Source organism: Amblyomma americanum, chromosome 5 (genome assembly GCF_052857255.1).
Source record: "Amblyomma americanum isolate KBUSLIRL-KWMA chromosome 5, ASM5285725v1, whole genome shotgun sequence".
Classification (NCBI taxonomy): domain Eukaryota; kingdom Metazoa; phylum Arthropoda; class Arachnida; order Ixodida; family Ixodidae; genus Amblyomma; species Amblyomma americanum.
In genome coordinates this window covers 158,946,139-158,959,920 of record NC_135501.1, presented here as the reverse complement: position 1 = coordinate 158,959,920, position 13,782 = coordinate 158,946,139, and the positions used below count along the sequence as shown (strand labels likewise).

At 45.4% G+C, this 13,782-nt stretch overlaps 1 protein-coding gene across 1 annotated transcript in view; it reads left to right on the top strand.

Moving 5' to 3' along the window:
• The first annotated feature begins 303 nt into the window (after positions 1 to 303).
• Positions 304 to 13,782, top strand: part of PNPase (polyribonucleotide nucleotidyltransferase 1) — a 35,954-nt gene continuing 22,475 nt past the window's right edge. Inside the window, exons 1-8 of the mRNA XM_077665553.1 lie at positions 304 to 540; positions 1,657 to 1,798; positions 2,547 to 2,652; positions 3,540 to 3,589; positions 5,304 to 5,367; positions 6,335 to 6,496; positions 7,394 to 7,580; positions 12,014 to 12,065. Coding sequence (XP_077521679.1) covers positions 353 to 540; positions 1,657 to 1,798; positions 2,547 to 2,652; positions 3,540 to 3,589; positions 5,304 to 5,367; positions 6,335 to 6,496; positions 7,394 to 7,580; positions 12,014 to 12,065 — 951 coding nt within the window. The 5' untranslated portion in view covers positions 304 to 352. The remainder of the gene's footprint in view (positions 541 to 1,656; positions 1,799 to 2,546; positions 2,653 to 3,539; positions 3,590 to 5,303; positions 5,368 to 6,334; positions 6,497 to 7,393; positions 7,581 to 12,013; positions 12,066 to 13,782) is intronic.

Below are 13,782 nucleotides of genomic sequence, written 5' to 3'. Positions count from 1 at the left end.
ATGCCTGTACCTTTCGAAAGTACAAATAAACAGAAGCAAAACAAAAAAAGAGTTTCTTCACCACTTGAAAAAAACACTGTTTTCTTTCTATTTTATTTGTGGTACGTTTTATGCATGCACTTGTTATTTGACGTAATTGTTAAAAAACAAGTTTGAAATTTTTTTTTACATAATAATGAAGACTGTTTCTTATAAAATGACAGTTATCGCAGTTTTTGTTTTGTTAGAGCTTATCAAAAGTTGAACTGTACGCAGCGCTTTTCACCAAGAAAAGGAGTGCTTGTGAAAGTCCTTGATAGACGCTGAGCGCTGGCACACATGGCGGCGCCCAGGCGGACCTCTTGGAGAGAGCATGGAGGTGCCCGCGGCGTGCGTCAAGTCCATCTCACGGCGCCTGTGCCTGTCCGGAGCTGGGCATGTCTTGGCCTACGGTGGCAGAAGACGTCCCTGCGTGCTCTACAGGCTCGGTGGCTGCGCCAGACACGCTCACGGAGCATCCGCAGTCGGTGAACATCGGACCGAGGTCCAGCTCTCCAACGAGTGAGTTGCGCGGTTACGAGCCATGCTCACTTAGCGGTCTCAGGCGCATATATGCTTACCTCGAGCAATGTGATGCCGCTTGTCTTATATTTGTTATCTCTCTTGGGGGCCGGTTAGGTCTAGGACGTCGTAACCGTGCCTGATCGCTTTACTGTTCAGTGGAGAAGTTCTTGGTTTAGAGCTAGTTTCGTTGTGTTCGGGTGCATTTCGGTGAGCTGCGTAGTGGCGCCTCAAATATATTCGGGAGAATGCAGTTGGACGTGTTGTCTGTACCTGCCTAAGCTGTGTGAATTTTGACTGTGCAGCACACGGAAATGCACCTTTTGGCCATTTGTAACAACGTTCCTATTAACTTCTCAGCCTAATCCACAGACAGTAATTGAGTTGGCGATAACTACAGAATGCGCGCCTTACGGGCATTGTTTCTTGCGCTAAGTGCAAACTTCAGCACTAGGAGATTGCTGATGCCTCAAAGCTTCGTAGGACTCGCTTTTGCTGTATGACGCAACAGCTTTGTTGCGTCGTCGTTTCTAGATGAACTGCTCGTTTATACCTTTAACTATTTGCATTCCAGCTGATACGCGTTTAATTAGAACACGCATATCGTGCCATTATGTGGTTTATGAATGACGAGCCATGTCTCGCAGGTCGTTTCCGTGTTTTCATTTTCGCTTTCGTATTTGCTTGGTTTTACGTGCGCGCTTTTCGTTTGTGCATTCGTTTTGCTATCGATGGTGTTCAACAAGGATCTAGGCGTCAACTGATCAGCCTTATGTGCTTACTGAGAACCCAAAAAAGAAAAGTTGTCACATTTCTGGTCCCACTTAACTCCTGCGGTGCGCAGCACAATCCTACATTCTCTTGTTGCTCACAAAAGATTCGCTTGTGAGTAATAAAACAAAACATCTTCCTGTTTGCTTCATTACTCACACATATAATGTTTTCATTTAGGAGGAGGCAATAGTGTGTGTGTATATGCCTTATTCTTTGCTATATTAATGTGCATAGCTTTAGAGTTTGAAATTGTTGAATATCGTGTACTCAGTAACCTTCCAAACAGGCTGTTTTACTTCCTGCACATGACGCTGCCTTTCATGCTGTTTGTAAATCTCGCAGTCAAACCCTCCAGTTGTCATCGGGGCGCCTGGCCAAGTTTGCTGATGGCTCCGCGGTCGCACAGATTGGTGACACATCGGTTATGGTCACTGTAGTCAGCAAGCACAAGCCTTCCTCATCGGCATCTTTCTTACCGCTTGTGGTATGTAACACTTCAGCATTCCTCCTTGCAGAAAAGAATTTTTGGCTTGTTGCGTTGGGAAAGAGTGACCCTAAAGAATGAGTGAAGAGAATTTAGATGGTTGCAGACACCCTGATGTTGTTCCACCAGTGTCTGTGCTAACCTTAACAGTGAATCCTTTCCATTGGTGTCAACCGTGTCACGTTAAAGCTGGGGTTTCCAAACTACGGCCCGGAAGCCAATACAAAATGCGATTGTCTCGATGAAAATGTACTGGTGACACAATGACTGCCGTGTTTTGGACGCCATGTCATTTGTAAACTTTTCAATTAATTGAAAAAGCATTTAGGACCGTGCAGGGACTCATAAAGTTATATTCCTTCTCCAGTTCGTTTTTCAAAAAGCCTCAATTTACTTTTTATTGACTTTATATGTAGGCACCATATCTGTGCACCCATATGGCAGGTGTACGTGGACAAAAGTGATTAGCGTTATGAGGGAAGCTGATGCGCAGAGAATCAGGATTTTTTTAAAATGCAGTTACTTGGTTACTCGGACCATTCAGCCATTAGTGCAAGGTAACTTTCTTTTTCCACTTTTGAGCATCATGCAGAAGAAGTGGCTCAGTTTCTTCTTTTTTTTAAGGATGTGCTCTGAGCAGTCTTATTTACGCCGGTCTTTTTGAGTATTGAGCTGCTTTCTCTCATTTGTGTCAGCTCACTTGAAACGATTGTTTTCTTTGCAATGCTTTCTTTTCCTTTTTTGTCAGGTTGATTACAGACAAAAGGCTGCTGCAGCTGGCCGAATACCAACCAACTTCCTACGCAGAGAGCTGGGTCCTACAGAAAAGGAGATACTGACGAGCCGAGTGATTGGTGCGTCTGAAATGAAGCTCCCTTTAGTAGCCAGTGATTAACATGCACATGGTGCTTTGATGAAGGTTTTTATTGGAGGATAACTGGGTTTCTTGACAACAGAGGGTCTGCTTTAACGAACGGTTATTCTCCAGAAACATTATACTCTCATCATTGGCCCTAATCGGAAGGAGTATAATCAAATGCTGCAAAAACCGAATTTGGAGTGACAGGCACACATTTCTACTCCTGCTAATTCAATGCGATGTAATCCATAGGGTTTCATACAAAAGATGCCGAAATAGCCCACATGGCTTGACTTCTATCTCATTTTGCCTAACATGCATGCATGCAAAAAAAAAAAAAATTGCAGACATAAGGGTGCTTAAAAAAATAATCAGCAGCAGCAGCCTGACTGCACCAAAGGCCTCTCCCAAATCTTTCCAGTTAACCCTGTACTCTCCCCAGAATAAAGTGGGTGAAAGAAAGGTTGACGTTCAGGCGTGGATCTATTTGGATGCTTGGTAAGTGTAAAGAGTATCTAGAGAAACCCAAGAGCTCCACAGAACCCAGTTTGAAAATTCCTAACCCTAGGGAGAGAGCTGGTGCTGAGATTGTTCATTGGCCTCAGAAATGTCAGAAAGTGTGATCTCCATGCCATCTGAATTGGCTAGTAATTGCGTGAAAAATACGGATTCAGCTGCAGGAATATGACCCTCTTTTTTGCTCCAAATCAGTGCGGTCATGTGTGCATGCTTGCCTCGCGCCACCTATCGCCCACCACGCACCCTCGAGGAGCCCATGGTGAAATCAGATATTCAAATACACTTGCAAACAGTTTAAAGGCAAAATATACAATTTGCATGATACGCTTACTTGTGTGTTTCATTTCTGTTTAAAATTTGCAGACCGCTCACTGAGGCCTCTGTTCCCTGCTGGTTATTTCTATGAAACACAGGTGAGTGCTCGTTGTGTGCACCTCTCATCTCGTGCAACTGTTACATGGAATATGAAGGTACGCTGAGGAGAAACTGAAGTCAACCTGTATAATTTATGTCCCTGCATTCTTTTGACAAAGGTGCTACTTGCACTGAAAACGGTGCTCTTACAAAATAAAAAATGTCGGAAAATGAAGCGCGAATATCGCCACCACTGGGTATTTTCTCGAGCAATCCGCAGTTTATCAAGGTAGCTTTCTTTCACGTGGATCCCCGAGACTAGGTCACATCGCCATTCAACTTCAAATGGTGATCACGAAGTCGTCTTTGGCATTGAAATCGTAAGTTTCAATTGAGTGCAATGCCTAAATGCGTCCTTTGATGCCAGATGAAGCAGCCATAGAATTGATTGTTGCTAAGAACGAATACAGCAAAACTCTGTTGATATATTCCCGGTTGATTTGATTTTCCGGTAAGTACACTGAAAATCGCGGACATTTAAAAATGTCCCATAGAGCTACACTATATTTCTCCTTGTTAATGCGTTCCCGGATAACACGATCTCCTGGCTACAATGTTTAAAATTTTCGACAGTTTCTAATCGTGTAATACGTTTATTGACCCACCGCACATGAGAAAACATGCAGATGGGCCGAACGTGAGGGCACGGGACATGGAGAGCTGGAATGTGGTGGCAGTCACCCGCCTTGGTGGCTTACCTGCGATGCCTAGGTGCGAGCAGGCGAAGCACGATCACCAATAACAACGAAAATTAAAACGGTGTGCTAGCATTCCAGAGAGCCGTTTTTGCGGGGACGCAACACGAATAAGAAAAATACTGAGGTTTCCTTGTGGTTCATAAGGGAAAGGGGGCGAAGTATCTATGAACTAGAACAATCGACAGTCATCTGCCGTGATGGCTTCCCTGCTGTATTTTGGTGCAAAGGGCCGAATCTTATGAAAATGACAAGAAAGATTTTGGTTACTTTCGTCATTGTCGTCAACGGACCGGATGCGTTGCGAAGTTCCTTCCGTGCTCAAGACACCGGAAACGTGGACTGAATTCTGCAAGCACTACAAAAGGATGTGTTCAGTTCTTGTGTCAAGAAATGCTAATTGACATTTTTGTGAAGTTGTCAATAAATGTCTTTGTACCTCATTCAACAGTTACGTTTTTTAAGATTAGATGGTTTCGTACATTTTCCCGGATAATACGTTTTTTTCCATGCCTTCTTTTAACATCCCGAAAGTGAGCATCTTTGTTGAGCATGCCACAGTAGAAGGGCATAGGTTAATTTCACCCGCCTGGAGTTCTTAGCGTTCACTGCCATCACACTGTACTCGAGCAAGTTCTGCATCTTGCCCTCCATTGAAATGGGGCTTCCATAGATGGGATTCCATCCCACAGCCATAGTGGAATGATGTGGACACTGTTGACTATGAGAGCATATGAATCTCCAAGTATTTGCCCTCTGGAGACGTTAAAAACAAAGATAGTACTTGAACATTGTGTTTTTAAGGCAATGCAAGCACCAAATACAGTTGCATAAGGGTGGTGCCCTTTTTCTGTGGCTAAGCTGTGGACAACAATGTATTTTTGGAACCTTGTTTTAGGCAGCATGTATAAAAGGTTTCTCGCAGGCAAAGGTCTTCGAGCACTTGTATGAGGGATCATTGTGCTAAAGTAGGGGATAAAGTGTTAACTACTTTTTAACTGTTGCCATTGCATTTCAGCTTGTATGCAATCTGCTTGCAGTGGATGGCGTCAACGACCCCGACATTGTGAGCATTAATGCAGGTAAGGTTCGGTTTGGTTTATAGGGGTTTAACGTCCCAAAGCGACTCAGGCTATGATGGACGCCGTAGTGAAGGGCTTCGGAAATTTCGACCACCTGGGGTTCTTTGACGTGCACTGACATCGCACCGTACACGGGCCTCTAGAATTTCGCCTCCATCGAAATTCGACCGCCGCAGCCGGGATCGAACCCACTGCTTGAAATGCCATGTAATGACAAGTGTCCGATAATTTACACAAATAGCATGCCGGAGAAGTTTTTAGATGCCTCCATTTTTTGCCAATGTAAACAATTGCATTGGAACTGGTTGTCCTTGTGATTTCTAAATTCAAGTTCACAGCAGAGGCATTCATATCAGCTGCTGCTGAGGTCCAGCTGTGAAAAATTTATCTCACAGGTGCAGCAGCCATGAATGGAGGTATAGTGCGGTAGAAAGCTCTTTCTCGGCTACATTTAGGACCGTCACTGCCCCCGGAGGGCGCAAACAGGCTGCTGACGATGACTGCCTTGTAGTGAATATCGTTAAATTTTTATCGTTTATGTCCTCTTCAGGAGCTCTCAAAATTTTGGAGCTACAGTGAACATGTTTTTTGTAGGCAGTTCAAAGGAACTGATGGATTCAAGTGCATTTCGGCAAACGGTAGTGCACTTTTTGACATTTGGCAGTCTTAACAGTTCTAGCAGGACATATAGCACACATTTCTTGGACAAAACCTCGTTTTCCTCTGTGTTTTTTTTCTCAATGGTGGACATTTCTCAGCATACAGCTAAGAGTTTGATATGCAGCAAAAGAAATATCAGTTATGTTCTGGGCCCAGAGTGTGTATATATGCTAAATGTTTTAACTAAACCGGTGGTACAAATGGCACCGCGGATTTCTGGCGGGTGTTGCAAATACTGACACTGCCTTGAGCGGAGCATGGGTCTATCCGGGGGCGTTAATTTACCTAGATCAACTTGCTATTTCAGCGTCAGCTGCCCTGTCCCTCTCCGACGTGCCCTGGAATGGACCTATCGGGGCAGTCCGCGTGGGCCTCATAGATGGTGACGTGGTCATCAACCCAACGAGACGGCAGATGACACAAAGCGTGCTGAACCTCATTGTAGCTGGAGCTGACCATAACCAGGTTGGTGAGTAGCCGTTTGTTTTGCCTTGTGTTACTTGTTGCCTTCTTGTCTTTGTAAACAATGAGCAGAAAGAGGAATTGTTGCGTGTGGATTTCGATACCTCTCCCCCTTTCATTGTTCATGGCTTAATCAGAAGGCTAAGGGAAGCTGCGAACACTCTATTCTCAGTGCCGGCATCTGCTTCGGATGTCGTTACTGAAAACTCGCTCGTGTTCACCAACTGGCCAGTAGCAGTGTTCCCAAGGTGGGCTTGTGCCATAAGGTTTTTGTGGGCCAATGTGTGGTCATAAGTGGGCGATTTATCGAAGGATACAACACAGTCGTATTTGGGACTGCCCGTATTTCACTCGGAATGGGCTCACCTTTTGCGTAGTACCAGCAACTGGGTACTACGCACGTTCTGCCATATTAGAGAACTGTCTCTTCCCGCACAGTTCTGTGTGTCTCGGCTGGGCTAAGCATCTCGAGCACCTTTGTTCTTTCTTATACCGAGAGCTTTAACAGTGCCAACAATGGATGTTGACAGCAAAGGTATCTATAGCATTTTCAAAATTTCGCATCATATTCATCACTCAGTCTAAATCCATTGCAATTAGCTGTTTCAAGTAATCTCTTACCTTAGGTTTGTATCACTGCAAGTCTGGTCGCTTTAAGAAGTGCCAGGTTTCAAAATAGTGAGAAAAGTAAATGTAGAACAGAGGAGAATGCAGGAGAGCTCTTGCCCCACCATTTTTATCGCCTCTGATTTCCAGTGTTCGGCTTCACGCTTTCAACTTGCAAAGAATGGGTCACCAACTGGCCCATCAAACTGCTGATTTTGGGCGGATGTGAAGTCCGTCCCTTAAATGTCCTTGGGGCATCTCACAAACATCCTTGGGACGTGTATGCCTTGCATCGCAGTTATGCTGGAGGCATCGGCAGACAATGTCCTCATCCAGGACTTCCAGAAGGCTGTCCGCTGTGGCGTGAAGGAGACGCAACACATTGTGCGCCACATCAAGGAGTTCCAGGAGGCATGTGGTCACCCCAAACGCACCGTGGAGCGGTACTTTGTGCCGTCACCAGAGCTGGTCGATGCAGCCAGGCTGTGAGTTGGGGCGTGTACAGTGAAACCTCATTATAGCGAACAAGTGAAAAATTTTAAAACAGTTTGCTATAGGCGGAATTCATAGCATAAAATTTTGTCTGAAACGCGCGCAACAGCAGCGAAATTTGATCATTGAAACGGAGGCAATTCTGGCGATCGTTATTAGAGGAACGGAGAAACGTTTTCCCAGGTTTTGGCGGCATTTCGAAGGCGCTCGCGGCTATTCCGAAGGCCGCAAAAAACCGCGCGCCATTTAGGTTGGTTTCTCCGCACAGCACTGCAAGCGCATTATAAGCGCCGACTACGATGGCTCCCCTGCATCACAGCCGTGTCGCGTGGAAAGCGGTAAGACAGAGCGAAAGCTATCGCCGTTTTCACGACCTCCGCGACAGCCGACGTTGGAGCAGGATTGTTACTGCAAGCTTACAACCACCTGTGCTGCTGCATCCAGCACGCTGTCGGCGGATGCCAGAGTCGTGAACGCCTGCACACCGAAGTTGGCGAGAGCGAGATAAAAGTGCGAACCGTGGCGCGAACGCTTGCCGCATCAACACCAGTCACTTGTGCAGTGCGGCGAAGCCCGCCGCCTGCCATCCGAACGGGCACAGTTTGGCGCTGGAAAGTTCGATATATCCGTTTCATGGCCAACTGCGTTCAATATATAAAGTAGAAATTGCATGCGTTTGTCAAAAACATCTATTAAGAGTTTGATGTAGCCAATAATTCGTAATATTCGTGTTCGTTGTATTGAGGTTTGACTGTAAAAGTACTTCCTCTTCTCTATCTATTGCGTGACACATTCCGTGTCGCTCAGTTGCACATAGTACTGAAGAAGAGTGCTCAAAGGAGCCTTGAAACAGTTCTCTTGGCTCTCTTATATACTCAGTTTTTAACTGCTTGTGGCTTCTGTTAAATAAACCTCTCATGCACTTGTTGCAACTAGACTAGGAGTTTTCAAGCTACATTACACAGAATCCTTTGATTCCTCAGAGTGCTTTTCTTGTTCCCCAAGCACTTAGAGTGCAGCTCCAGTGGTTTCTTTTTAATTTACTACTGTAAAAACCCACGTATAATACAAGGTTTTTTTTCCCATTATTAGCGTCCTAAATTTCCGCCCCGTACTATTTGCGGATCTGAGCAAAAATTTTCGAAGTTGCTCGAAGTTTTGGTTTCATTATTGCAGCGTGGCTACGGCTTGGATTTGCTATTGGTGCGTGGCTACGGCTTGGCTTCGTTACTCTCAACAAACGACGTCACGATGTCATTTCTTTGTTGTTGATCAGTTTGGTGTGCTGAGGGGTCGTTGTGTGCCGTGTGCCTGTTGACAACGCATATGCTCGCATGTAAGCCACGCTTCGTGAAGTGGATGTTTTTTTGGGAGCAAGATGTCAGGGTCTCGTAAAACAGTACTCGGCTGCTTTCAAGCGAAAAGTGATGTTAGCTGCGGAGAACATCGGCAACAGTGCAGCCGAGAGGCAGTTTGCTGTCGTGGAGGGAAGCATTTGTGGATGGCGACGCTAGAAAGGAGTCCTTTTCGCGTGCAGCGGAACTCGATGAAGCTTTCACGGCCGAAGAATGGTGCATTCCCAGAAATTGAACTTGGCCTGACGGAGTTCGTATGGCAACAGCGAAGCCATGCATATAGCTTTGAGCATGGAGCTTAAGTAGTAGTAGTAGTAAGTGTTTAATTCAAAAATTATAACAAAAGGAAGGTAAAAGATTTTTAACGCCGGGCATCTGCCGTCACTGCGACGGCGGCACCTGAGCTGAGGCAGCGGAAATAAAGGATAGCAGGCAGTTTGAACAATTGAAATGAAAGAGGTGAGGGGACAGTAAGAGAGTATAGGGGGAGTGGTGATATATACAAGTTTTACATAAGATAACAATACTATTGTCCAAGATGCGTGCGTGTACAGTCAAGAAAGAAAACAAAAAACGCACATGCACAACATTTTGCACACAACAGCTGGGGTGGGGCGCCCAGCTGTTAATCGTCCCTAGAGAGCTTGCAAAAGAAAAAAGGATACTGCGCTCTGCCTTCAAAGCTAGCAAGCTCTGGATCCATCGCTACATGTGCCGTGCTGGCTTTTCACTGCGCTGGCGGACCTCGATTTCACAGAAGCTGCCTGAAGCATTCAAAGAGCTGCTTGTGAGTTTTCAGCGCCATGTTATTTCTTTGCACAAGTCAAAGAACTTTCTGTTGGGCCAAATAGGCAATACCAATCAGACACTGGTTTACCTGGACATGCCATTGCTCCTCACCATGCACAAGAAGGGGTCTAAACAAGTTAGCATCCGGTCCACTGGCAACGAGAAGATGAGAGTTACAGTCATGTTATTGTGCACGGCAGATGGCCGGAAGCTTCCCCCCCCCCCCCCCCCCCCCTTACGTGATCGTCAAGAGGAAAACAATGACGAAAGGTGAGGAGCTGCCGAAAAATGGCATTGTGAGATGTCATGAGAAAGGGTGGATGAATGAGGACCTAGTCTTGGACTGGGTAAAGTCCGTTTGGTGTAGGCGACCTGGTGCACTGTTGTCTCTGCCGTCCATCCTTGTGCTGGATGTGTTTCGTTGCCATTTGGCTGACTCGGTGAAGAGGCTGCTACGTGACTGCGGCACTGAACTCATTGTGATTCCGGGTGGGATGACGTCACAACTACAGCCCCTTGATGTCTGTGTAAACAAACCCTTCAAGGACGCAGTCAAATGGTGCTACGCAGAGTGGATGTGCTCAGGTGAGCCTGCAGCAACACCAACCGGGCGGCTGAAGCGGGCTTCGCCAGCCACGCTGTACAAATGGATCGTGGACTCGTGGGCGGCCATCCCAGAAGATCTTGTGCGTTGTCCTTTTAAGAAGTGTGGCATCTTGAATGCCCTCAATGGCACGATGATTTGTCGGACAAAGAAATGTCCGAAGAAAGCACTACAGAAGATGAAAGTGATTGAAATGAAGTATGGGATACAATTTGGATAAATGTCTTCTCTAAGCTTTCATCACCCATATTGTACGCAGGTAAAACTTTTTTTTTCCATTTCGCGTCTCTACAACTTCACCTCGTATTATATTCAGGTTCGTATCATACGTGGGTTTTTATGGTATATTCTAACAAACTTATACTATAGTTTCTTGTCTCTTTGCTCGTTATTTCCGCCAAGTTTTGCAGCCATTTTATATTTTCTTCTGGTGAAAATCGATTTTGAATTCCACCTTTTCCGAAACCTTCAGATTATTTCTACACGCATGGCTGCATTTTTGGCGTCACGAACATTCCATGCACGTTAATACCCTCTGCCCGCTTAGTAACAAGGTTGTGAAGCTTTTATTAGATCAACTCAAGCATTTAATGAAAGGACTCATCGTTTTCAGTCCCTATTCAAGCCATTCAACGTGAATACGAGTGTTTTCTAGTAATCTTTGCGACATCATTGCTGCATCATGCAAAGCATCATCCTTGGCCTCGGACTGAATTTCGGTTTGCTGTTTTTGCTGCTTTAAAATTGTTTCACTCAGTACATTGTAAAGCAATTTCTTGCAGTGGAGAGGGGTGGCTCTAAGGAATGTGATACTACTACGGGCTTAGAATGTTCAAGACAGCCCTCAGAGTTGCTCTTTAAATCCATGCAGGCCTCTACCTCTGCTTTTCCATTTACTGACTTCATTTTCGAGCTGACCACAGTTTGGTCGCTTACATCGGTTTTACCGGACAGCCGGCCATTAATAATTCAATTAGAGCTTTCTTCTTTGTGAGAGGAGGTGTGTCTATAGGCTCCTTTCTTCATGCATGTTAGGCAGAGGGATGGAAGCTAAGGCATGCCTTTGTTAGCTAGCTTTCTTGCGCTAAAAATGAGAGTGACTTGTGTTTGTGAAGATTACGTAGGAAAACATTTCTTTGGGAAACAACCTGTGCATAGTGCAGCCATGTGCTCACCAGGTTTTCATTGAGTATGCTATGGCTTGAAAAATAATTAGTCCACATACGCTCTTGGCTTTCCTTTTTTTGTAGTTATTGAATGCGTCCCAATATCATGGTCTAAACATGCGAATGAAATCCACTAGACGCATTGTTCTGCAGAAGCAAATCTATTTGTTGATCAGGACCTTGGAGAGCCAATGCCCCTTGCTTTGATCTGACGAAAATGTGCAACAGCAAAGATTAGACATTGTCATGTGCCACTTGCACTGGTTCTTAAGCATAAGAAAAATCATACAAACACAAATGCTAGGCAAGCAGTCCTTGAATTTTCTGTTATTTCTTAAAATTTATTCTTAGTACCGCAGCCAGGTAGCCCCCCCTCCTTTGTCTTAAATTTTGTTCTTAATGAAGATGAAGAAACTGTTGTTACTGCAGATTTTTCTTGAGTCTTCATCATGCCATTTGTTGGCAGGGCTACAGTTCTTGATTATGTGAACTTTGTTTTTCTTTGTTTTCAGGCTGGCTGGAATTCGTGTTCGGGACATCCTGTCGGATGTGAACCACGACAAGGTAGGGCTCGTCATGTTTACGTTTCATGTACCATCTAGCCCACTTATAACGAATATTCAAAAGGTGACGTAGCGATCACAATTTACTGGAGCTGTGGTGCCGAATCTCAGAGCAAACATCCGCGGACACAAAATTTATAGTGGATACACAGGCACCAGGAAACCGCCTGCCGGATGACACTACATAATCTTACATTGCGGTCCTACATGAACATTCATGTTTCTTCACTTTTCACATGAAAACCCTAAATAGAGCGCGGGTTATGCGAACAAAAAGAAAGACAAAAAAGAAAGTCTGCCGCTGCTACGCATTATCACCACAGCTTCCATGCACTCGGCCAAGGAAGAGACCTCGTGGCCGGGGAGGAGTGGCACTCATGGATTGCCAGCACTACCACGTCTACCCCTCCTGATGCGGGACCCCGTTAATCTTACGGCAGGTCCTTAAAGGGGCTGCGAAACACCGCTTGAACGGATGCCGGTTACACTTCAGATGGATTCTTTATGTCGCACAGATGCTGACTCAAAAAGAATTACGAGAATCGATGCATAGGAACGGGAGTTATTCAATGAAGAAATTTCAAAATACAAGCAAACAAAATGCTGCCCTCAACTCTATTTTCGCGCAGCTTCCCATTCCCATTTCACTCTCCCAATGACGACACACTATGCGACCAATCAAAACAGCCTATCTTAGCACGTGGTGGAAGTTTACACTCCATGGTTGCCTGTTCTCTGTAACTCGTTCATGCCAAGGCTGGCGGCGCCGTTTGCATGGTTACAACAACCATGTGAACGCCCAGCTGACCCAGCGATGCTTCATCGTCACCACGACGGCGCAGAACGGAACACTGATCAGTGACATTCCCTTACTTATGGATCCCATCTCGAGCGCGAGATACTGCGACGGTGTGACAGCCTGCGCAAGATATCAGACACATTTAGCATAGCGCGTACCGCTACTGCTTACCACCAACCATCGCCCCTAGCGCGCTGGTTGGTCACGGCGAGCAAGGAGCGCGCGCTGTTGACGGGAACGTGGCGCCATCTGGCGCCGCCGCCCAGTGATCTTCTACAAGCTGATGATGCGCACTGTCTGCTAAGTGTGAACTGAACGCATCATTCCTCGGGACCGAAACGAACGCTTAAAGAGTGCAATGACTCGATCGGATCAACTTCGCAAAGCCGCTCTCAGATACATAGAGAGTAGCCATAAATGTTAGTGCTAGGTCGTAGGATGTTTACAAGAGAGGCACAAAGTCCGTCGATGCAATAAGTAGCCAGAGCCTCCAGTGGTGTATTTTTGTTTTACTTGCTTTACAGTGCTTTTATCTAGGGCAAACAAGTTGGCTTTGTTAATGTAATATAGAACACAAAAACTTGACAAAACGTATCTCTAGTTATTAACACAATTTGCAGTATATTTACTCTTTGTCCAATCATAAAGCTCGCCCTCCGTGACGTCATATCCGATGCTAAAAACCGCCACTGTATGGTGACACCGTCAGCGCCATGAATTTGTTTTTGCGAGCTAATTAAAATATTAAAAACAGGAGTATACATGGTACGATCTATGCTAATAGCATTACTATAACTCCTTCTATGCAACCAACGGGCAAAACAATGCACTGAAAATGCGTTTCGGGGCCCCTTTAAAAGAAAAGGGGGGATCTCATCGCGCCTGAACAGAACTATGGGAAGAGAGGCGAACTCATTCT